The 27658-nt window shown below is 34.9% G+C and overlaps 1 protein-coding gene across 3 annotated transcripts in view; it reads right to left on the bottom strand.

Annotated features, from left to right (window-relative positions):
• Positions 1-27658, bottom strand: part of LOC125682148 (uncharacterized) — a 66817-nt gene that overhangs the window by 8282 nt on the left and 30877 nt on the right. For 2 of the 3 annotated variants that reach the window (XM_056160017.1, XM_056160012.1), the window contains 4 exons: positions 19707-19846; positions 14540-14599; positions 10351-10398; positions 7168-7928 (listed from right to left, as the gene is read on the bottom strand). In XM_056160017.1, coding sequence (XP_056015992.1) covers positions 7834-7928; positions 10351-10398; positions 14540-14599; positions 19707-19846 — 343 coding nt within the window. In that variant the 3' untranslated portion in view covers positions 7168-7833. Of the gene's footprint in view, positions 1-7167; positions 7929-10312; positions 10399-14539; positions 14600-19706; positions 19847-27658 lie in introns of those variants that run through there. The other variant, XR_008801746.1, reaches the window with a different exon arrangement.

The raw sequence follows: 27658 nt of genomic DNA, 5'->3' as shown, positions 1-27658 counted from the left end.
TAAATTTATCGAGCTTTGATTTTTACATGTTTGATTCATTAGGTTTAATTATCAACGTTTCGATTAACCTGCGCAAGAAAAATTACTACCATGAATTTTTCAATCTTACAAAAACGTACAGGTCATATAGGTAACACAGATAACATCCTGTGTATTTGGGACAGTATATACAAGCTAGCAGGGTTTCATCGGGCTCGGGGCTTCACACCTGCCTTAAATTAGCTCGGCCCCGCACTTACCTGAGGAAAACCTATCGTATGAAAACCTCGGCCTTTAAATACTTGTTTTGTAGTAGGAAATTAAGAATTTCGTATCATGCCAGAAATAAAGTATAAAAATAAATATTTATTCGGTATATACAAACAAACATACATACTTGAATACCTAGGATAACCCATGAAAGCTCGAAAGCTTATTTCCATTGGGGTCCTTTGATGCATGGATGTTTGAGCTAGGGGGTCATTTGTGTGGGAGGAAACCCACGTGTCCGAGCGGGCGACCGCCATACTCTCTCACATATAACCACTGCCGATCACGGGGATCGAACTCGGGTCGCAGCCGTGAGAAGCGAGAGCGTTACCCGGACACCATTTGTACAGACAATTGTATCAATGTTTTTAAAGATGGTCCTCTACATAATCAGCTTGTATAGAGTGTTTTTCCAGAGTATTCTGCTATTAATTTATGGTTCATATTTGTTAAATAAATACCATCTCATCAAGATATCGTGAAATATAATTTTTGTATAAAAAATTTGAATTACGGTAAAGATATTGATAAACATTATATAGCACAAAGAAGCATATTAATGCAAACATTGAAGAGATTTTTATGTCAGTTTGAAAGCCTATTATACTTCTACTGTGCATGAAATAGTTATAAATAAACTTTGAAATGAAAATATACCATTATCGCCATGGTGTTGTGCATAAGGATAAGCAGCTGATTTGTCTCTTCCAACCTGATCTGTTTTTAATTACATTAAAAGAGTATTTCAAAATGATTCAAACTTACTGGTAGTTTGAATTGAAAGCTATAAAATATAATATGGTATATTGTATTTATTCATTATCTGTCGTCTTTGATTTGTCCTTTTTAACAACTTTACTGTACAATGGAAGGTCTACCAATTAAAGATATGCAATAAAATTAAAAGAGTTACTTTCAGTTTTCAACTTATACTTTTAAAAATGATATATCTACATCTTTTAGTACTTGCTGCATTTATAAGTAAAAGAAACATCCCTGTATTATATTCAAATTGCTATCTTTAAAGTTCTCTTCAACCTTTCTGTAATTCAATCTCTCATCAATATATATTAGTTAATACAGACTGAATAAATTCAATACATACTCTGCATGCATTCAATTATCAATTATGATTTTATATAATTCAAACAAGAAATTAAGGTTCTACTAATTTCTAATTTCTAAAACCAAATAATGTGTAAAGGAAGCATGAACAAAATCGAGGAAATACTTTCACTTGTTTGTTTTTCTTCACGTTTTCCTTCTTCTATAATAATTTAAAAATCACAATTAAATCTTCAAAAAACTTAGTTTTTTTCTCACATCAATGGGAGTACTAAATTAATTACAAATCTTACATGTATACTTATAAATTTGCTTCTGAATTTGCCATCATTGGAAGAGACCAATGGCCTACCATTTACAGCTATCACAAGCTCAGTATAACCTGCTGTTAACAACAAAGGAGTAGGGCAGAAAACTGTCTTCTACATATCATATTACAGTCAATATATAGTGTGAGTAAACCCTTACAACAATTCTATACAAATACATATGTATATATGTAAGACTCTAAAGTGCGATGGTCTGCTCCAAAGTTCGATGGTCTGCTCCAAAGTGCGATGGTTTGTCAACATTATGGACGCCAAAGTGCGATGGTCACGCCAAAGTGCGATGGTGCGGAGTTCAGTGATGTTTGTGACGTCACGTCATTCTTAACGTCTTTCAAAATAAATCCGAAGTAATGCAACGCTTCGTTAGTTTTCCCCAAACGAAGGTTCTTTACGATCCAGTGCTGACATCAACTTCTTCGGGATATATTAGAGCAAGGCATGGGTGATTAAGATTGACATGAACGACATCAACGGCAAGGTTAACATTGTTGAGGATAGAGAGAAGAGCAAAGTCCATTTGTTGTCGAACTATCTACTTCGCCAAACATTCTGTAATTCATGATCATTTACTTTGGTGTACATGTAATAAATTCCTGTGGGTATACTATAATGTAAAACATTCTATACGATTTCGCGTTGGAAATCTTTGTGTTTGATAACACGACAACTAAATGGTAATGAAATAAGTTCTTATTCTTATTTTTGTGCATGGATTTTACACTGATATTTTGGTGAAACAACACACGGTTGGTTCAGTCTGTACCAAACCACTGTGTCGTTTACAAACCAACTGACTTCGGCGTACCACTCCATCGCACTATGGCGCATTCGTCTTATATCATCGTACTATGGCACATTCGTCTCACACCATCGCACCTTGGTGTGTCAGACCATCCCCATTTTTGGCGTGTGAGTGTGGACCATCACAATTTGGCGTGTCACACCATCGGGGTTTGGCGTAGACCATCGCACTTTCCAGTACTACATAGCTCTTATCCTTGAACGAATTTGACTCCACTTTTTTGGCACACTGTTTTTGCCTATAATAGCTCTAAAACGTCATTGTTATTTCGGATTTCAAACATTTCGGTTGAGCATCACTGAAGACACATAATTTGTCGAAATGCACATATGGCGCATCAAAATTGGTACCGTATAAGTTTTACATATAGAACATTTTTGTTAAATCTAATAAAAAAGAATAGCATGGGGAGAAATCAGTCAATCAGATTCATCTTTGGCCATTTTTTAATTTGATTTACTCCACCACAAACAGGAAAACATTTGTGTGTGTAATTCTTATGCAAAAGAAGTTGAAAATGATTCAGCTAATCAGAATCTGTAATGATATTTGTGTTGATTTGAAGAATGAAAGGTGGAGATAACGAACAGACCAATCTCATAACTCCTATTACCAATACAAAATAGAGAGTTGGGCAAACACGGACTCATAGACATAACAGAGGTGGTATCAGGTGCCTACATGTAGAAGGAGTAAGAACTCGCTGTCGACCCCAGGATAAATACATGTAATAACATCTCTTATCTTAATACACATAATGGCCGACTTCCTTATGAAAGATGAATGAAACAAAAAATGTTTCAGAAAGATGTATACCCCCGTGGTGAGAAATTGAACAAGAGGCCCAGGGGCCTTATAGGTCACCTGAGTATCATGTAACAACCTTCCAATGTTTGAATTAGGTTTGTGTTTAAATATAAGAATTTTACTTTTGGATGGAAGAAACATTGAATAGCTATGTGGTCATGAAGTACATGTGTCATTTTTATGTTCAATCAATAATCCTTTTTAAAAAACCTAGGTCTGAGACATCATAAAGAAAATGGTCAAAGACTCAATTGGCCGGGTTGCAATATTTAGAGTAAATGATTTGGGTAGGGATTTATTTGGTGGTAGTTATCTGTTGCTCCACTCGACTTACTGCTAATAATGCAGTCACGGACAACGACATGTCTCTTACTGTTACCGTGAATAGTCACATTTCCACGTTTGAAAGATGTACACTCGGTCGTGGCGAAATAGGACAATGGACCATGATGTCTAGAAAGTGTGGACGTTGCTGCCTCATTGGCCTCACAAATTCTGCAAAACATTTTGCCATCACGAAAATTTCCTCCGCCATTTCAGGACTGGGGTTCTTCCTTTACTTTTGCATTTCTCTTTAGACATTGCTACGCCATCTTTTGATGCAGAACTTTCCCCGTGTGATTCTTGAATTTCTTTGTTACATGTACAAGGCTGAGGCTTCTGTTTTTTACTATTGATAAATCCAAAGTGCTCTAAACCTCGTTTTCCCGCCATCTTGATTGTTTTGACCGAGACTAAAAATATTTATTCAGACTTCCGATCCCGATTCTAAAAGTTTACTGGTTGCCCAAATTTTCTTCACTCGCGAAAATGCGACTTAATTATAATCTCTAGTCGCAAAATTAATTTTCTGGTCGCAAATGCGACCGTTTTACTCGCAACTTGGAACACTGCTGATATATGTAATAATAAGTATAATAACTAAAATGAACAATAACTTCAGGTGCTTGAATTGTATATGATTATATGATAAAAATACAGAATATCTCTATTTATATTGCAAATTTACATCTCATGCCCAGAAAATTTGACATTCATATATAACTGAATTTTTCCTCAGAGGTAGTGCAACTAAATTTAACCACAAAAGATAATCTCATTTACCTTTTTCAAGTTGAACTCTATTTTTAGTAACAACTTTTTGCTGTAGCGCCCATATTCGAAAAAGGTCAGACTTCAAAAAACCTAGTGCATAACTTCAATATATATACTTACTTTCTGCAAAGTTTCAAGGTTGTACATAAAAAACTGTAGGAGGATTTGATTTCACAAAATTTCCCCAACCGCCCGCCCGCCCGCACTTCACCATACTATAGACCGGATTTGCACTTCGTGCAACCCGGCCAAAAAGGGTTATTTACTCCTTAGATAAAACCAATATAAGAAGATTTTCAAAGAATTTCTACATTTTCACTATATGACCAATAGAGCCCCACCCTAACACAAGAACCCCTGCCCCAGGGGTCATGAATTTCACAATTTTGGTAGAGGGCTCAACGCTCATTATAATTATGCCCATAGTTTGGCTTCTTGATGTCCAGGAGTAAAGAAGAAGATTTTTTAAAATTACACTCATTTTGATGGTTTTTGCCCCACCCCTCAGGCCCCAAGGGGGGCAGGGACCACGAATTTCACAATTTTTGTTCCCCTCCACCCACAGATGCTATATGCTAAAATTGGTTGAAATTGGTTCAGGGGTTTCAGAGAAGAAGCTGAAAATGTTCAAATGTTAACGCACGACGCACGACGAACGCCGACGGACAAAAACAAAGAAATATTGCATTTTCACTATATAATCAATCAGCCCCGCCTTTGCACCAGAACCCCTGACCCAGGGGCCATAAGTTTCAGTTTTGAAAGAAGCATCCTTGATCATCATTATCATACTATTAGTTTGTCTACTTAATACCCAGCAGCAGAGGAGAAGATTTTCAAAGAAATAAAATGCATTTTTACTATATGATCAATAGGGCCCCACCCTATAACCAGAACCCCTGACCCAGGGGCCATGAATTTCACAATTTTGAAAGATGCATCTTTGCTCATCATAACCATGCTATTGGTTTGTCTACTTAATACCCAAGGACAGAGAAGAAGATTTTCAAAGAAATAATGCATTTTCACTACATGACTTATAGAGCCCCACCCTAGCACCAGAACCCCTGATCCAGGGGCCATGAATTTCACAATTTTTAAAGAGGCATCCTTGCTCATCATTACCATGCTATTAGTTTGTCTACTTAATACCCAGAGACAGAGAAGAAGATTTTCAAAGAATTTTTACATTTTCACTATATGACCAATAGAGCCCCACCCTAACACAAGAACCCCTGCCCCAGGGGCCATGAATTTCACAATTTTGGTAGAGGGCTCAACGCTCATTATAATTATGCCCATAGTTTGGCTTCTTGATGTCCAGGAGTAAAGAAAAAGATTTTTTAAAATTACACTCATTTTGATGGTTTTTGCCCCACCCCTCAGGCCCCAGGGGGGCAGGGACCACGAATTTCACAATTTTTGTTTCCCTCCACCCACAGATGCTATATGCCAAAATTGGTTGAAATTGGTTCAGGGGTTTCAGAGAAGAAGCTGAAAATGTTCAAATGTTAACGCACGATGCACGACGAACGACGACGGACAAAAACAGATAGCAATAGGTCACCTGAATGATTCAGGTGACCTAAAAATGTTATACATATGTGTGATAGTTAGACTTTTGTTTTATTATTTTACATTGTACTTAGATTTAATTCAGATTTCCATTCATTCATCTTTGCATTCATTCAGGCGGAGTGCTATTAACTTCCGAGTTTTGTGTGTTTGTGTTAAATAAACCTAAACACCCCTATTTCATATAGCGGTTAAGTCCATATCCTAGATGAGAGCAGGTACATTTTATAGGAAGTGTACTGGTTTTAAGATTTATATTGGCTGGTTATTAATATCTCGGCCAATGAGAGACCCTGGCTGGAATTTCAGGGTGCTTTCAGGCATTTTTGGAGTGAGTAGGTAGTGAGTTGTTAAACAAGTAGAAGAATAGTCTGTCTTAACAATGGTGTGACTGCAACATTTTAGTAAATCTTAAAGTACTTGGATAGTTCCATACAACACCTTTGCCTGTAAGTAAGTAAGCTATTTGAAATATGTAAAATCACTGATTTAATTCTATAAGTAATTAATGAATGAGAAAAGTATTTTACCACATTTGTATGAAATAGGAGAATGGAAGTTGATAAATGTTATGAATGTCTGGTTAGCTTTTGTAAGTTTTCATTTTAATTCATGTATCCTTGAATATGGAGGTTTTGTGAATAGTATTACTGAATATCGTTAAATCAACTGCACAGGGGCTAACTCGGTTCCATAAACTGATATGTACTGTACATACGATTGACTAATTTAATTGCTATATTTTAATCGCAGAAATTGTATATTATGAATTAATGAGTATTTGTGATTGTCGAAATACGATGTCTTAGTATCGGCCAAGTGTTGTTGGTATGCTTATATGTTGTCATTGTTGTTTTAGGGTTATTTCATTTCTTTTTGTGTTGTTCCATTATTTCGAACACATCGATATTTTCCATTGCTGAATAAAACGAACTCACAACCCTACAACCATCTTGTGAAATTTATCACCACGAACGGTTACAAATGCATCATTTAAACGATGTAGTAATGCCAAAAGAATTCAAGACATTGAGCGGACAATATATTCCTACGTCCAAAGTGGCTTTGACTATGTGACCTAAAAGTCAATGGGTATCATTTATTCCCTGAGATGTACCTGTGTATCACGTTTGGTCTCAAACAAATGATTCTTAATTGAACACTCCGGTGGTAGTCCCTAACTAACCATATTGGGTGCCCACTCTCTTGGCCCCTTTGGCCTTTTAGCTGATAGAGAACACATACTGAGCTTTTCTATATTTATTAGAATAACCAGACATATTTCATAACATGAAACGATGAACTAAAATGGACATAGTGCACACAGGGTGAATTGGCAGTTACGGCCGCATGTTACATGTACATGTACAAAGTAAAAAATTGCAGGTCTAAAGGGATATCCGGAGTACCGACCATAGGTATTAGGGCAAACCGGTGGCCTCGTGTGAGCACGAGAGCCGACGTCCCAGACTGCGACATCAAGGGACCGAAAACGGGCCCGCCCGATCTGCTTTACCCTGTTCCACCAAATAGCCCCCCGGTGAGTCATACCAGTACCTCCCCCTGGTATTCCGGAACTGGGGTCTCCCCTCCCAGTTAAGGAGGTGGAGAGGACACCAAGACTGCAGTCCTGGGTGCCCCAATTAACTTGAATCAAAACTTTTTCACGTGAGCTACTATACACAGCTTTCTACTTCATATGAGCCAGTACTTGCTCATATGAGCCACATTAGTCCCTCTGTCTTTGTATGACAGATGGGCAGGGAACAACAGGCCAGATCGGACGGACACATTCTTGTATTATATCCCCCCAGACCTGCCCTGATTAAGTAACAATGCGACATGTGTAAAGAAGGGGAAAGTAATGGATGTTGACCAAAATTAGACCAAACAGTTTACAGTGTTTGTCAGTCAAGCTCGCAGTTGCACTTGTGTCTGGTTGAGTCCAATTGAAAAGAGATGTGACGTCTGTTCCTTCTGCATGAGGTCTATTTCTGGCCTCGATTCTGAAAAATATAAACTGGCATGGGAGACAATATAATTATTGCTATGTCCAGCTTGACGCATGACTTTTGACCATCTGAACCCAATATTGATAGGGGTCATTTACTCTTTATGATATACCCGTGTACCAAGTTTGATGTCTGTCACGCAAAGAGTTCACAATATATTCAATAGGCAGTATTTCTCTATATCCAGAGTGGATTGACCCAAAACCTTTGGACATTTGACAGCAAAATCAATGAGGTCATCTACTCTTTAGGATGTATCAGTGTACCAAGTTTTACGTCTGTCAAACTAAGGTTACAAACAAGTTGATGTTACAGGGGTTTCAACAGTCTCGATTGAAGTCAGCATTTCGCAAATTCTATGGTCGTTATAACGATCTAGTTCGTCAATACATTTTATCGTAGGGTCAAATGATGTCTGACGTGTTTCATACTGATTATTAGACCGGTCTTGGGACACTGATTTTGACTACTGATAACTCCGTTTACCTGATCAGGATATAGGGCTCACGGCGGGTGTGACCGGTCGACAGGGGATACTTACTCCTCCTAGGCACCTGATCCTACCTCTGGTGTGTCCGGGGGTCCGTGTTTACCTAACTATCTATTTTCTATTGCTTATAGGAGTTATGAGATTAATCACTGTTCGTTATCTTCGCCTTTCATTTAGTGGACAGTATCTTCTTATGACTAGTTTAACCCTTGACATTTGCGTATGTGACATCAAAATCAATAAGGATCATCAGCTCCTTAGGCGGTAAAGGGTTCTACAGATATTGAGAGGACAATACATTTGTGTTTCCGGTTTGACCTTTGACCATGTGACCTCAAAATGTACTCATTACAATGTACCAAGTTTGTTGTCTGTAAAGGAAGGTATCGCAAGATATTCAGCGGACAATTACTTCCTATGTCAAGGAAGACTGTCCTTTGACCTTTTGACCTGAGAATCCATAGGAGTCGTCTTCTATCTATAGTGAACCAACATATGAAATACCATTACGATCACGTGAATGATTCTCAAGATAATGAACGGACAATAATTTGTCTACCGACTAACAGACAGACCGACAGGTACAAAGTAATATGCTCCTCTCCTTTGAAGGGGAGGTGCATAAATATAAATATCCCCAATACTTGTATATATCCTTTTAACTCTAATTGTCTAGATGGTCATGGATTGCTTGACTCCTGATCTGTAGATCGTGGGTTCGATTCTAGCAAGAATTTTTTTAAAAATCAAAAGAATATTTTCCACTGAAATTGGTTTTCGTTTAAATAAATAACGTAAATTTAAAAGTTTTAAGTTTCAAAACATTGTGCATCTCCTCCACTTTCTATCCATATCAGGTGTGTTATTCCTCCATAAGGACCGGTAAGGGAGCCATGCCAAATTCGCATGTAACCATGAGAAAAACACAAAATATGTTACACCAGATATATAAGGCTGAACAAAATATATTCTACATTTTACATCAGATAAAAATTTTCTTAATTATTCAAAAGGTTTTACAAATAGACATTTTTTTCGAAACAGCAGATGTGTATCCAACCAAGTGAACAAAGACAAGTGATTAAAGTGGCAGCTTGTTGAAGCAAGATTTTTACAATATATCATATTTGTGCAATAAGCCACAATTTCTGTTCCAGTGGTTCTTGAAAAGAATAATGTTAGATGATACCACATCATATTTTAACCATTTGTTCATTTTCTCCCGTTTGAAAAGGGTGTGACCCTTCATTTGAACAATTTTAACACCTCACCCTCTTGTTTTACCCAAGGATGCTTTATGACAAGTTTGGTGTTACATTAATTCTATTAAATTGAGTATATATCGTATGAGTTGCATTATGATTCTTGCACAAAATACATTTTATGTTGATACAGTCAAAAAGAATTTTTCACTCATTTACACACCTCACAAATTCAGGTAAAGTGCCAAAAACTGTATACCAGACTGGCACCTACGGCCATTTAGCAGTACAGGAAAAGTCTACCTTTAAATGAGATCTCACTCTAATTCCCATTAAACGTAAGTTAATGAGAATTAAATCTGAACCGCGTTCACATGGAGAATTTGATGCGCTTAGTTTACTTCGAAATTCGAATTAAAATTTAATGCAAAGTAAAATTTAATGCGCATCCGTGTGAACGAGGCATTAATTTGAACGACTGGCGAATTTTATTTCTAAGGGCAAGCTTATTATGAAAGAAAAACTGCTATATATTTTAGTGATTAAATGTATAGCATGGTGTAGGATTGTACCAGGACCTGCACAAGAGACGAGTGCTCCACCTACCGAGCTCTTGCAGCAGTCCACCCAACTTATAGAAAGCATAAAAGTTTATGTTAAACATAGAATCTATTTGGTCAGCCTACATGTAAATTACAATGCTGAAGATATACAAACAATTTACCTGACTCCAAAAGAGCCTCTGATTCTATTTGGCCCGTGTTTTCCACATCTATGTAAAAATAGACATAAAACTTTTAATTCATTGCAAAATACGTATAAACTTACTTTACATCACACTGACACATGTTATCACAGAGGCATTCTGGTAAACCAAAAACGTGTTCAATTTGTATCATCTCATCGGACACCAGGCTAATAATGCACAGATCCTGATTGATCACACACATTCTATTGTACAGTGTATTAACAATCATTTAATGAATCAAATCATAACATGTGACTCTCTTGATTACTCCGATAAACTTCGAGAGTCCGAGAGATTGAAAGTTGAGCCCAATCTGGAAATTAAAGATCTCATCATTATGGTTCAGATTATTTACTAATTGCATAATTACAACATCCGGGGATTATTTTGACACATTTACTTCATATTGTTCAGGTAATCGACTTCATTTTATCAACACAGAAGTTTATGACGTATTTAATTTTGCATGGGATTAAATTTCGTTATTTTCGTGTATAGATGAAAAGAACAAAATTTAATTTAACAATATCTTTTATTTCAGAAAATATTTATTTCAATGTCAGAAATATATATGTCGCTGTTATTTATCGTCCATTACAGCCAGTACCGAAGTTATATTCCGTTTGAGTACATGCATCTTCACTTTGTTGTGTTAATATATAGCTAGTCATCTCATTACAAAAATACATAAGTGAAATAAAAAGGTCCAATGTAATTAAGAAAGATCAATATCAAAACAGTGCAGTTAATTATAAGAGAGTAGGTATTGATATTAACACGACAATGTACTCGTAGACACACATATTATAGCTCATCTACCTGCAAATCTGTAGCTCTCTGGGAAATCATTGGAACAGACTCTCTGGTCTGTCCCAGTATATTCACAGAGAGGTACATATTTACAGCCACATCTAACCGCTCACAGACAGTGTGCTTAAAATTAACACATCTATGAAAAGTGAAGATAGCAGAAATAAATACAGGGCATAACAAGAGGTACTGTGAGCAATGCTCACTAAGAATACCCCCCCCCCCGCGCTTACCCCAATCTCCCAAAGGGTGTTGGTAATAGGTATAAACTACCTCTTTTCTGAGTGTAAAAAACAAATGGCATGACAAACCGAACCATATTGCTACTTCGATGTCCAGTGCGCATGACCTTTGACCTTTTGACCCCAAAATCGATAGGGAACATCTTCATCCCATGGGTAGTCCATACATTGTATGTATGATATAGTGACTGTAGGTGGAAAGGATAACGCTTTAGAGCCCGGAAACCATATTGCTACTTCGATGTCCAGTGCGCTTGACCTTTGACCTTTTGACCCCAAAATCGATAGGGAACATCTTCATCCCATGGGTAGTCCATTTATATGATATGGTGACGGTAGGTAGAAAGGATAATGCTTTAGAGCCCGGAAACCATTGCGTCTACAGACGGATGGACGGACAGACAGACGGACAACCCGATTCCAGTATACCCCCCCCCCCCAACTTGTTGCGGGGGGTATAAAAAGGTACGTTTGCAGTACATGTAATTCAAAATAGTTTTAGAATAGGAGCCTCACAGGCCTTATCGGTCACCTGATTATTAGTGAAAAGCATCATTAGCCCCCAGAGCTATGCAATCTAGAGAAAAAAATCCTGTTTTCCATATCGAAAATAAATTCTGATGTTCAACAACAATATCAAACAAGATTGAAAACTCTGGGGTTGCGAAATTTTACAATTTTGGTAGTCCTTTTCTGCTTTTCCTAAATGAAAGGTGAAGATAACGAACAGTAATCAACCTCATAATTCCTATAAGCAATTCAAAATAGAGAGCTGGGCAAACACGGACCCCTGGATATACCAGAGGTGGGATCAGGTGCCTTATAGGAAGAGTAAGCATCCCCTGCCGACCAGTACACACACCATGAGCCCTATACCTTGATCAGGTAAACGGAGTTATCCATAGTCAAAATCAGTCTGCCAAGAACATCCTAACAATCGGAATGAAACAAGTCAGACAGCATTTGACCAAATGATAGGTTGTATTGTAAATATGTATATAGTTTTTATACCGTGTCAGCATACTTAATCAGATCTTTCAAATGATAAGACAATAATCATTATAATAATTTTAAACCCATTCTGTAGCAAAATCCTTATCCCTGGGATCATGAAATGCACAATTTTGGTAAACGACTACCTACTCTTTCTTTATATTGATTAAGTTGCAATTTAGTAGCAACAGTATTCAAATTTAAGATATCGCTGAAATGTTTTACCGATATACACTATTTCAACAAGTCTGGCCACGCCCTGGAATCAAAACCTCTACTCTGGGGATCATAGAACTTACATTTTTGTAGAGGGCTTACTGCTCTACATCAATTTGTATTTAGTTTTTGCTACAGATGTGAAATTGCAGAGATTTTTTAATATTGGTAAAGGAACGACAATTTTATCTGTCCTTTAAGTAGTTCCACCCTCCAGTGACATCATAAAATTTTGCAAGATCAATGATTTACTCAGATATATTGATGTTATTACCATGAATTTTGTTGGAGTCTTTTCCAATTGTTATTGTAAAAAAAACTTGTTAAACAAAAATATTCCAAAAGTCTAAGTTATATACAAATATTCAATAAGATGTTTCAAAATATTGAATCCAAGGGCAATAACTCTGTTCTCATTTAATTCTTTATCAAGTTCATTATACGATATATTTTCTTTATTTTTACAGAAATTTTGAATAGTTTTGTAAAGAAACAGTTTAGTGAAATTATCATGAGTACTATCAGATCGTTTCAGCCAGTTTTTGTGAAATTTTATTGATGCTGGTGAAGGAAACTTGCAATTTTCCGACGTTGATATATAATTTTGTGTATGCATGACTCGCATCTTAAAAAGTGTGATGACCTATATATCTTATTTGATGATTTATTAGTTTTAACTCTAATAAATTGAAATGAGTAAATATCTTCAATGTTTATCAGATAATTGTAATGCAAGTATGAATGACGTTTTATCCGTCCTTAAAGCCCCGAGGTGCACAAGGTTTGAAATATACAAATTATATTTGCAACCCTTGTACCAAAGATGTTTCATACTATATTTGAAAAAAATGGAATGGTAGTAATCAAAAAGGAGTTAGAAATGCTCAATTGTTAACAGACAGTGGACTGAGATCAATAACAATATATCACAATCATCACCTGAGTGAGCTGCAGAATAAATTGAATAATTTAGCAAATGATTTTCTACTTAAGCCTCGTTCACACGAATACACATTCAGTTTTACTTCGCATTAAATTTGATGCGAAGTAAAATAATGGCATTAAATCAATTCGAATTAAATAGCGTTCACACTGGGGTCCGTGTTTGCCAAACTATCTTTTTTACAAAGGATAGCTTATAGGAGTTATGAGATTGATCACTGTTCGTTATCTTCACCTTGCATTTAATGCGAAGTAAACTAAAACCCATTAAATTCGTACGCATCTCTAAATTAAAAGGTACGCGAAATAAATAAAAGAACAGACTATATCATTAAAAATTATTTTATAGATATTTTAATGAATATTGTGTAGATCTATACAGAATTCATTGTTCAAAACATTTTATATCTGTTAACAAGGTACGTGTAACTGATCTATATACAAGGGGATTTGCATGTCGTGTTTGTTTTTATGTTCTCAAGAAATTACTTGTTATTTTCGCTGACGACCAGCATTCATTCTAGACAATACCATTGCTTCTTCATGACCCCATTTAATGCGAATTAGCTTCACTTTGCGTTCACACGGACCTAATGCGAAATAAATTCAATTTGCATTAAATCCCGACGTAAATCTTAATTCGAAGTAAACTAATACGCATTTAGAATCTCCGTGGGAATGCGGTTAAGATTTAATTAGCATTAACTTACGTTTAATGCGAATTGAATTCTTCGTGTGAACGAGGCATCAGACTATTATTTCTTACTCATATTAAAAAAACAAGCATATTTCAAAATAAACTTCAGTGCATCAAAGATGAACCAGAAATCTAATTTTATGCCGATTGATTGGCATTACAGGTTTACTAGTAAGCATAACAATAGCCTCTCTTCCGTGCCTTCATTACTACCCATCAAAGTACTAGAAAACACCCCGTCTGTTTTTCTTTGAATAAAGCTTACCTTCATTCCGTGCACCTGTGCTTTCGTCACCTCTACCAAATGGAAGACGACTTCTCCATCCTACAATACATCCAGATAATTATCACTTGACATTTTGTGCTGTTTAAATCTCTGATTTCTCAGTCTGCATAACTTTGCAAAAATTTGTGAAACAAAAGTCAACTCCCATCTTCAATGTTCACATCCATTTGGACTTAATGCCAGAGCTGTGTTAATTTACTGTGTGGTAGTAAATAGTGTTAATGTATGACACATACATTATAATTGTCAGATTGGAAGAAATTTTGGATTCCCACATGACGCCATCTCACTGATATAGGTTATATAGGTTATAACAGGTACTCAATTTACATCAATACTGATCAATAAGTGCACTTAAATTTACAAGCATTTCTAAGTTCAAAGGAGTTACACTCAGTGGTCGTTTAAACATTTCAAGTAAGATTTTATAGTTACTCAATATCTTGGATCAAGGAACAATTTTTTTTTATTTATTTCTATTCAACATTTTTCCTGATTAGAATTCTGCATTAGAGATATGCACACTTTACAGTAATCACTATTTCTATCTGTCTATCCATTATCGCTAATATGATGCGATATCTTGAGCAGTTTTACAAACATGATCACTTACATAATACTACCAATCTGATTAAAATCAGATCCTAGAATACGCTCACAATAGCTACAATAGGGTAGCGATCTAAGTGAGCGGATCTCAGGATCTGGTTTTAATCAGATTGATAATAGTACCTATATATTCTGAGATCAACTGGTTAAAAGTCAAGGTCAAATTACAGAGAAGAGAAAAACACCATTTTAGAGACTCTCAACTATCAGCATTTGACGGGACACTATAGTTGACTATGCAGTCATAATACATGCATCAACACTTCGTGCAGGTTACATTCCCTATCTCCCACCTTGTGATTAAAACAGTATTTCCCTTTGTAATTATCTGATATATAATATATATATATATATATATATATATATATATATATATATATATAGAGCCTATATGGTCGATCGGTCTAGCGCGCTGGTTACATGCTGCTAGGAGAGTTGGTTCCGCATGTCATGAGTTCAACCCAGGGTAGGGGCGGAAGTGGGTATCCAAGTAATGTGAAATTTTCTGTTTTATATATATATATATATATATATATATATATATTACAATAAAAAAGCAGGAGGAAAATATGCAGTTCCAAAATATATTTATATCACTAGCGCTTTCTGGATTTTAACATCCATCCTCAGGTGAATACAAATATTGAATTAATATTTTTATTCACCTGAGAATGGATGTTAAAATCCAGAAAGCGCTAGTGATTTAAATATATTTTGGAACTGCATATAATCCTGCTTTTTTATTGAATTATTTTGACTGTGTGATACCAACTCTTTCTATTTGGATTATATATATATATATATATATATATATATATATATATATATATGTATACATTTATATATATATATATATATATATATATATATATATATAAAACATGTATTTATAAGAAATGTTGTTGTGAAAGAAATGTTATAAATTGCATTTATCTGTCAGCCTCATTTTAATGAAAACCAGTAGTATTATTGTAAATGTTTCATAATACCTGTATCAACACTTTGTGGAGAGCTACATTCCTTTGTGGGGTCTTCTAAAGGTCAATTGTTGAAAAGACAAGTTTTTCTTGTTTACCTTACCACTCGTAATAGGTTAGTACTGTGAATCAAAGCTAATTAATTAATATATATTAAGTTTTCATGCAAGCTTAAGTATTGCTCCACCCTGGGGCATAATTGTAATTCACTCTGATTGATAGAAAATGCTGAATGTAAAAGCTACATGCAAGGTGAAGATAACAAACAGTGATCAATCTCATAACTCCTACAAGCAATACAAATTAGATGGTTGGGCAAACACGGACCCCTGGACACACCAGAGGTGGGATCAGGTGCCTAGGAGGAGTAAGCATCCCCTGTTGACCGGTCACACCCGCCGTGAGCCCTATATCCTGATCAGGTAAACGGAGTTATCCGCAGTCAAAATCAGTGTGCCAAGAACGGCTTAACAATCGGTATGAAACACGTCAGACAGCATTTGACCCAATGCGAGGTTGTACTGACGAACCAGATTGTTATAACGACCATAGAACTTGCGAAATGCTGACTTCAATCGAGACTGTTGAAACCCCTGTACCATCAACTTGTTTGTCAGTAGCTTACCTCGATTTAAAAACTGACTATACCCAAAACAAGCTCTTGCATATCGAATCAGATGAGATATATAAACACCATATGCAGGTGATAATGGAATATTGCTACATAAATATGGGAAGTTGGCGATGGAGAAGCTGAAATCATCCCGTTTGTCATACAGTTGAGTTGTCAATTTGCCGTTAATGTCTACTTTCAATAAAATATCTAAGTATGAAGCAGAAATGGACGACTCTGTGGTGTTCTTTATTTCGAGCTCACAGGGATATATCAAATCGACATATGAATGAAAGCTATTATTGTTAATAGACAAAACGTCATCGATATATCTAAATGTCGAATTGAAGGCCACAGCGAGAGATTTTTTGTTCTCGCGTAGAAGTTTTTGGATAAATTCTGCTTCATATGAATATAGAAACAGGTCAGCTAACAAAGGACCACAATTCGTTCCCATGGGAATTCCAACAGACTGTTGGAAGACCTGATCACCAAAGACCTCGAAGATATTGTCAATGAGGAACTAGCATATTTTTTATTTCAACTTCAGAGTACTTGTGCGTGGAATCAGAGTGGTGTTTAACAAAGTAAGTTTTTGAATGACTGATCACTAGATATGAATATTTCCGTTTTCCGTTTTTGTTGAAGAAGCAACTGTCTATGATGTCAAAAGTCTAGTCTTTAATTTATCGTGAGGAATGGTCGTGTATAGTGTTGAAAAGTCATAGGTTTTAATGTTATTGATTTGGGAACAATTCTGCGATTTCAAGTTTACTAAAAGTTCTTTAGAATTTTTTAGAATCCACATCTGATTAACACCACTTCTGGCATATGTAGTCGCACAGTAAGTGTGAAGTTTCTCCTTCACAGCTGTTAACATTTTCGTGAGGAGCAAAGATGGGGGCTTGGTAGAACACTTACTGGATCCAGCAATGTATCTTTGTTTGTAAGGTTTTTATGTAGTTTAGGAATCCAGTATAGGTACGGTAACTCATATTCATTCGACCCATTGACTGTGATATTAAATGTGTCTAAAACTGAAGCATGGTTTTGAAGAATGTCATCTTTTAAAAGGGCAGTTGGAGTATAAGTATGATTACCAAAAGTGGAATTAATGCCAAGTTCGTTTAAAATACAGTTGTAATAATGGGCCTTACAAACAAAGAGAATGTTGTTACTAGCTTTGTCAGCTGGAACCAAAACATATTCCTTATGTAACCTATCTAATTCTTTTATCACTTCTGGTTTACTAAACACAGAAGGATAGATGGTACGTACTTTTGTTTTCAGGTGTCTAATGCGGGATTTTAATATATATATAAAGCACAGAAAATTTCACTTTATTTGGATACCTACTTCCGCCCCTACCCGGGGTTGAACTCACGACCTGCGGAACCAAATCTCCTAGCAGCATGTAACCAGCGCACTAGACCGCTCGACCATCTAGGCAAGTCAAAAAACTTGCTTTCGATGACGATGGAATTCTCGCCACGTTGTCACACGCTACACGGTCATTGAGAATGGAAATGGGATACAGTTATTTAACGTACATTTAAGAGGATAATACATGATACACATTGCATTCGACCCCGGATAGGGGCGGAAGTGATGTTATCCAAATAAAGTGAAATTTTCTGTGCTTTATATTAAAATGTATCTTCACTTAGGGCAGTCATTGCTATTTCCGTGCTTTATGTAAAATATTTCAAATGCAATGTGTATCAATGTATAACAGACTACATGATTTTGACTTTATAAGGCTTGCCAATTAATGTTAAGTTTGATCCACAATATATATAAGAGGGTGATTCCATTACTTTTAAATCCGGGAAAATATTGAAAGTCAATGCCAACATGAACTGTAAATCCGAGAACCTTATTTACTGTGCCACTTGCCCTACTTGTGGAGAAAACTACATAGGACAAACGAACAAACTTTAATGCGCGAGTAAGGGTGCACAAACAACAAGTAAAAGATCCTAGTGTGCGGAACACCCCATGTAGTGAACATTTTGCGGAATGCATGGGTGGTAAATTTAAAGTGTTCCCGTTCTTTAAAATGTGGACTGAAAATGAAATAACTCGCAAAGCCAAAGAAGACTATTTTATTAAACTTTTCAATCCAAGTCTTAATAGAAAATAATTATTTGAATAATTGAACTACAATTTAGCATAATATTTTTACAAAATAGACAATTTTTAAATACCTAACACTACCGGTTAACGTTATTATGACGTCATAAAGGACTCGTTTAATTGACGTCATAACAAAGACGTTACTAAACAATTTTTGTATTATAGGATTAAACATTCTTTTTGAAGAATTTATCGATGTGTAAACTCCGGACATTTTACTCACAAACTGAATAAAAGTGCGAAGCACTTTTATGTTAAGTTTGTGAGTAAAATGTCCAGAGTTTACACATCGATAAATTCTTCAAAAAGAATGTTTGATTCTTATAATTCCAATTCGTTCACTTTATTAACAATTGCAAAAATTTGAATAGTTTCCCTGCACTATGTTATTTGTTTTCAGGCGTGTATGAATACATCGCGTTTTCGGATTTATTGATGTGTAAACTCTTGTTCAGCTTTATTTTTGTCCAATCAAAACAATTGTAATAAATGATATTGGAATTATACATATTTGAACTGCCTAATGAACCATGTAGACATGGAGAAAGCGCTAACAGTAAATGATTGTTTTTTTATGGAATGTGTCATTCTGATTTTCAATATTTATTTACAACTGTGCCGAATCAACTTCTAATATAAATATATATATATATATATATATATATATATATATATATATATATATATATATAATTATATATATATATATATATCACTGCTTCCTTTGATTAAATCAAATGTATACATTAGTGTATATGAAATGTGAAGATAACTAACATAAATCCTATAAGAAATACAAAGTATATTATACCTGTTACTTTATCCCTGAACCCCCACTGGTTTTTTCTGTACATCCACACCAGTAAAACCACAATAACTACAATCAGAAGCAAAACCACAACCACAGCTGTCACTGCTCCTCCTCCTCCTCCTGAACCACCGTCATCCGGTCTGTAACAATGGACAAAGACAGAAAAATAAATAAGCATTGACAAAATAAGCAAATTAATGTATACGATTGTCAGTTCCACTAACAATTTACAATCGTCAAATTTCATCATGGTGCAAGACACAATATACAGAAAATCAAAATCAAAGGCATCACAAATGCATCTTATATAGTAAGTATTTCCAAAGTGATACATTCTTTGGTATCTATGAAATTCATATCTAAATTCACTGAACAGAAGTCTCGTGTTTGTACAATCTAATTCTATACATTTTTGCAGTGTATATGCAGCATAGTATATCATTATTGGTTCACGATGTGCTGCCCGTGGAACCTATATACAGATAAATGACATGAAGCAACATTCAGGTTGCCCGAATACTGTAGACTTTAGACAAATGGCATGTAGATTAAAATTCATACATCTGTTGTAATGTTGAGAAAATGCATGTCACTTACATGTATATACTGATGTTGATTATCAGATGAAGGTTAGAAAAATATACCAGAAAGGAACTCCCACTCTAGTGTTAAAAGGTCGCATTAGTCACAATTATTGGATAATGTAAACCATCAAAACTAGCTACCAGAGCCTACAAAATGACACTTGGTCGGCCATTCTGTACAGAGATACAATGCAAGACTTGGTCGTGAGTAAATTAGAGAATACGAATATATTTTTATTGTATGACTTAAACAATTGTAAAAAAAAACAAACAAACATATAGCTGATGATTCTTACTAAATGATACCTGACTGGTCATATTTAGATTAGAGTTATCATGATTTAACAATCCTGACTCCAGTTCATGATAAAAGCCATTCCTTTCCTTAACATTATTGTACAAGATAGTCAAAAATGAGTGAAGACACGAGCTGTTATTGAACGACAAAAACATAATCAATTTAATATTTATTTTTGATACGATATTCAAAACATAAAATGCTATATTCACATCAAAGCCACTTGCAAGTGAACATAATGATTTATTTTTGTTCTTTTTTGTTGGACATCAGCTAACCAGAAAGCTCAAAATTACTTGATCATATCAAAATAACTCCCGTTATGATTATTGTTATTATTATGCTGACTTTCCAATTTTATTTTTTTTTTATTTTTTTTGTATTTAGAATGTACAATGTAGATTAATATTTACGTTTCAACAGAGCAAAGTGCAATCACTCTAACTGCAATTCCAATGCTGCGGATATTTCAAACGCATTATTAATTATTAGGTTATTCTTCTGGAGCATATAACCATGAAAAATGAATGATAACTCATCATTTTTGTGTATATCAAATATCTGGACAAGTTTTCTCTATAAGGGTTATATTTGTTATTAGTGATAAACTTTTACTTAATACATAATTTATCCACAAATAGAGAAGATATGTGGTGGTATAATTGATAGAGCATACATTGTTTAGCAAGTGTGCTGTCCCAGGTCCAAATCCGCAAATGAGTACATTATTTTTTAAATGTGAAAACTTTCAAGAATTAAGACAAAAAAAGTGATCACTGTTCGTTATCTTCACCTTGCACAAAATAAATAGTGATAGTGGACATTTATGAATAACCGTGCCCTAAAGTGAAGTGGTACTGAAATAGTGAAATATTGATAGTATATTAAAAACTCAAGAAACTACTGAAGAGAAAATAATTAAGGTAATTTGCTCTGCTACATCTCGTGTAGAAAATCTGTATTATATTCCGCTCAATATAATTTCATTTAATCAACAAAGACAATGTATACGTTTCCTTCTTTTCAAAGATGTCAGACATTCATAACACATGTTAATGCCAACATTAGAAAATTTCAATGAACAACGAAATAAAAATACATAGAAAACTTGTTGAAAAAATATACTTTTAATTTGAACAGTTTCAAAGAAACTGTTACTTTATTAATGTAAAACAAATTATTGTGGATTTTAGAAAATCAATGTATAATAGACATAACAGTACGGGAATCATTGCCCTTGACAACAGTGTTAAATATAGATGATGAATTATTTATAGAAAAATATAAACTTTTTCAGCATCATCAAGTACTTTACATGTGTTCACTCAGTAGGTTTTTTTTATTTTAAAATTATTTCTATTTGCCTACATTCCGTAATTTGATGTTCGGAAGTGGAGATACATCTATCTGCTCATGTTTTCTCGTGTCGAGCGCTTAGTTTAGTTCACCATACGCAATTGCGCGGTTTCATTGCTAATTCAAGGTACTTTCCTTGCTGATTTTAATCTACTTTTAAGGATTAATTGTGGCCTATTACTATGTAAGTATACAGATGTATTTTAGTTTTATAGACAAAAAAATGTTTAATCATTAAAATATTTTTGGAGCAAGATAGTGTTTTGATTACTACAGCTGTTTATTGAATTGCAGTGGACATATACAAGTTAGAATCCTTATATATATATATAGATTATTTAAAATTTGTATTCACCTGAGGATGGATGTTAAAATCCAGAAAGCGCTAGTGATTTAAATATATTTTGGAACTGTATATTTTCCTGCTTTTTTATTGAAATATATATATATATATATATATATATATATATATATATATATATATATATATATATATATATATATTTCAATAAAAAAGCAGGAAAATATACAGTTCCAAAATATATTTAAATCACTAGCGCTTTCTGGATTTTAACATCCATCCTCAGGTGAATACAAATAATGAAGCCGCCTGTCCCGCAGGATGGAATAACCAGCGACGAAACACCGCCCAGTAATGCCGTCCAGCCCTTTCAGACATGTACAAATACACTTCTGTCATAGGATTGGGGTTTTACCCCCATGTCAGTAAATTCAGTGCAATTTTCATTGGGGCATAACGTTAATGAAATGATCAGGCAGAAAATTGTAGAGGGAAAATATGTAGACCTGACTCTCTTGTTAAAAAAATCAAATATTGAAGACTCGGCTAGCAGAGAATTTTTCTCATTGGAAATGATGGTCAGATGCAGAGTAAGCTAAAGAATACTCTTAAAATTACATCTATTGAAAAATGGACGGACGCTTTTCTCATTTATTTGAATGTGTTCACGTCTGTCCATACAAGTAAATACCAGGACATGCTCAAGTACATGCATGATGTACGTACGGGAGCTGGCAGGTCCTCTGGGTGGAAAATATATGATGAGCAGTTTCGGCTCAAATTAGCAATGGATCCCACCAAATCATGGTCAGCCATTGACACAGAATTGTGGGTTATGTATATGGTTGGGGGTCATAACATGGCACCTGCAGGAGTACAGGGGGTAAATAAATGTTACATGTTTAACTTCCAGGGGTTTTGTGGTAGGAAACATTGCACGTATGCTCACCTTTATAATAAGAGCTTATCTACGAGAAAACCATGCAAAATGTGATGGAAGCAAGGTTGTCGGATCAACAACATATTTTGAGTGTAATAAAGTACATCAATATCAAATACTGTGGCATATTTTTTCGGGGATGTAGTCACTGGATAGGGATTTACAGCCATGTTACTAAAAATAGCACTTTTGTTCTGACAAAAGGGTAAAATTATGTATATTTTACCCTTTTTATTTAAAAATTCTAACAGGTTATGGAAAATGGATTTTTAAAAATTGACACAGTTTATAAAACAACTGGATATACATATTCATATTGTTTAGTGGGACTCTAAAATTTTACTTCCGTTTAAGTGCACAAAGGTCACAAATTTGGCACGATTCCAGATTTTGATAAATTGCAGAAAATGATAACTTTTGAATCAACTAGTAGTAAAAAAGTAACGCTTTGATTTATTCAAAATTACTTTCATCTTATAGAGGAGAAGTATATTTATGATATATCAAAAATTTGTCTTTGGACTCTCGATTATAGTAAACATATTAATACTTCAAGTTGGGCATTTTTTCCTGCTTGTAGAACTTTTATTCTGGTAGCCACCTAAACCTGTTTGCCATGCATGGTCCTTGTTATCTTATTAAGTCTTATATAACTTTATGATTTCACATCAGATGACCAGAAGTATGTATCCATCATTTTTTTTTTTTTTTTTTTTTTTTTTGCAATGGGTCCTGGTTGCCATGGTGACAGATTGCAAAATTTGAAAAAAATAACGTTTTTAAAAAACTAACATGCATCGTTTGAATAACAAAATTGATATATGTGTACTTTCAAAATGCAATTTTTAAAAACAAATTTCATGCCAATTTATATTATGGTATACCCCTCTGAAAATAAATCCCACTTTTTTGCTTAATTGAAGGATATCCCTGGAAGTCCTGGGACTTCCTTGTGAAGTCCCACTTCTCCCATGTCCTAATGCAGTGGGATAATACAGGACTTCATGTTTCTGCATTTGTCCTGGAATATCCCACTTACATCAAGAGTGACTTTGCAAGAATTTCTAGGACATATTTATTACCTAAATGTCTTACAAAGTCCCACTCTCATAGCAGCAGGTTTTTCTAGGACATTCTTGTGTTTTTCAGGACTTTATTATAAAATGAAGACGAAAACATCGTCCCAGAAATTCCCTAAAAATCTCATACTTGATACATTCAAGATAATGCAAGACTTTACACATCTTCACAAGTCAAGGGTTATTGATTCGTTACCTCGCACTAACCCTTGACATCAGTCGCTATTTAAAAGTTGGGCTCGAGAAAAAGGATGACGCAAAACGTTAAAATTAATCAGCCAATGGGATTTCTTGTTTCAGATGAAAGTTTGGTAAGGGAATAAACAGAAAGTAAAAAATGGTTGATGAAAAGATGTGAAAAACATCAAATCGATCATTTGACTGAAAACCAAAAGCTTTCGATATCATGTATCAGAGAAGGAAAATATGTTTTTATTGGGACTAAAACCGGCAGTGGTAAATCGCTACCTTACGAAGTTGTTCCCATTATTTTGGGGGGAAATGCAGTGACGCTGATAGTCGCCCCACTTTTCAACATCATTGCGTGTTAAATTATTTCGTAACGTAATCAATAATTAACATTTTTCGTCCTTTAATTGTTGTAGTTTATTATATAGTTCATAGTCAATTTTAGACAACTTGTTTAATTTGTTAAAACATAGTCGACAAACGTACTTCGACAATCCATCATTTTCATTCGGCTCATACCCCAAAACCTCGTCTAATTGTTTCTTCAAGCAAAACGAACTCCCAAAAATCAATCGATGGTATCTGTCTTGTACTAATTGGCCACAAATTCTACACCATAATGCCGTCGCCATGCGTGTTTACTGTTTAGTTTTGTTTTCGACCGATTATAAAAGCCGTTGTCTGATTGGTTTGCAGCTCCAGGCTGCAAACCAATCATATGTTTCTTCTCGAGCCCAACTTTTAAATAGCGACTGATGTCAAGGGTTAGTGCGAGGTAACGAATCAATAACCCTTGACTTGTGAAGATGGACTTTACATTGCTTTCCAGGACTTCGTATTAAAAGTATGCAAAGAGAGAAGTCTTGCAATTACCCTCAAAATCTTACAACCAGTGAAGTCAGATTATAAAGGACTTTAATGAGGGTTACAGGACTTTTAGATATTAATTGTTACAAAATTAAATCCTTGTCATATCAAAGAAAAGATTTTACATTTTCTGGATTACCTTGACATGTCATTGCTACATAGTTCAGGCTAAAAAAAACCTATAAGAACAGTGAATGATTCGTGGATAAGAACATTTATGTATACAACAACAATCATGTCATAATAAGTTGTAATAGAAAAGACTATATTTCATCAAAAGTAGACTTGAAAAATGAACTTGAATAAAAATAACTTTACTGTCAAATGCGCTATTGAAATCCTCAATGTCACTTGAAAGACTACCATAATTTGAGTTTTGAAATGCTTCATCACAGGAGTTCAATCGGGTTTGTCATGTTTTTTTTTAGGTTAGAATATTGTCCAGTGTATTATTAAGATCATTTTGATAACAGATTTCCAGTTCCTGGGCTACCTTCTTCAAAATAAAGAAGATCCCTTTTTGTGAAAGAATGTTCAAAAATTCATCAGATTCTGTGGTAGGCTTTTCCATTTCCAGAGATGACACAGTGGCATTAATGTTCGAAACTGAACTTAAAAAAATGTCTGTATCAAAAGGATTGCAATTCAGGCTCAAGTGATGATAAGTTAAAAGGATTTTCCAATGTCACGGTCGTATCACTTGAAGTACCAATGGCATATCAACTTTTGGATGTCACCACTGAAGATTGCAGTTGATGTTTTAATATTTAGTACATTTAGGAATTCGCATGTTTACATCTTTATTGCTCAGCATGTACCTTTTGGGTTCTCAATCTCCTGCAATAATAATTAATTACAAATTATTAATGAAGAAACTTAATTTTCAAGACACTGATTAAAAATTTTATATTTAGAAAAGTTTCTTTGACACATCAATGTTTTGAGGTGCAAATAGCAATAAATTATCACTGATGGATACAATCAGCTTGCCATGCTAAATTTTGTAACCGTACTGTCCGTAGTTATTTTACGAAGCAGTAATAATTACAGAACAAGGTCAACTGATCGAAACAGAATCATAATGATGGATATCCATGATACAATGTTCTGGTGATTATACCCTTTCCATCTAGATCGAACCAGTCAATGGTTTACGTTAAAAAAAAGAGTAGTTTATTTTGATATGTTAAGCTGTAAATAGAATGATTGTATCGAGGAATTTCGAGTGGTCCAGCGATCAAGCGTGTATTTTTCCAATGCATGTAATCATTTACAAACGTAAACAAAATAAGCATATGGTACTTACAGAGTGTCATCCGTTACCCCGTAGTCCTTTTTCATTCCGATGTTACTGATTTCCATTCACAAATCTTTAAATCATAAATGACTTCTTTGAAAGTTGTAACTTCCGGTGATGTCGTTTCGGTCAACTTGTACAATGTACGAAGCTTGTCGTGTTTTTTTCTTCTCCCCGTTCTAATTCGATATAAGATATATCATGTATAAAATATATCATATGTATATATATGAAGTCTTATACACTGGGTTTCCACTGGTCGATTGTATAACTTTTTACTGATCGTCTTTTGGTTACGTGTTGACCTGGGGACGAGTCAGTCAGTGTACGAGCTGACGTTCACGCAAGTGATCAAAGCGCTTTTTTTTCAATGTTCCTTTCTGGGCGCGAAGTCAGGGAAATATTCGCAAGGATGGAGAACATTCAACAGAATCAGTATGCAATCAAGCATGGAATGGATTCCAGATAGGAATATAGGATTCACCTTACACTCAGAAACTGGGGGATAGGCCTAGTTGTTCAAAATACACGGCGTTACTGGTTAGTATTTTTACTTTCGGTTTGTAATAATTCGTCTTTTTTGGTAGTCTAGTGGAATTGTCACACCTTAACAAATTATCATCCTGTTTCCAATATTTTTATCTAGTACATGTTCTCTTTCATTGTAGCATGGACTTGAAGAGATAGTTATGAATTTAGAATATCATCAAATGACTTTTAATAAGGCACTGTTTTCAGTGGATGAACTGACATCATGCAGTGTGACAGGAAAACGCCCGTGAGACCAAAGATGGCTTAGATAAAAGGGAAGACGATGCAGAAGGTGCATATATACAAGTTCAAGACATAGATATTTCAAATTTTGCATGATGTTCATTTACAAAACCTGTTATGCAACCTCTCAAATAATTCATTATGCTATCTTTTAAGCCTCTGTACCAGAGAAAAATCCAGAGATGGCCCTCAAAGAAGTTAGAAACAAGATGAGAGACCGTCTCAAGTTGTTTAGGTCTGGAGCCACCTTCCCCCACCCACGAGTCG

This window comes from Ostrea edulis, chromosome 1 (assembly GCF_947568905.1).
Source record: "Ostrea edulis chromosome 1, xbOstEdul1.1, whole genome shotgun sequence".
In the NCBI taxonomy this organism is placed as follows: Eukaryota; Metazoa; Mollusca; class Bivalvia; order Ostreida; family Ostreidae; genus Ostrea; species Ostrea edulis.
The sequence above is the reverse complement of the archived record's forward strand: the minus strand, read 5'-3'. Positions and strand labels throughout refer to the sequence as shown.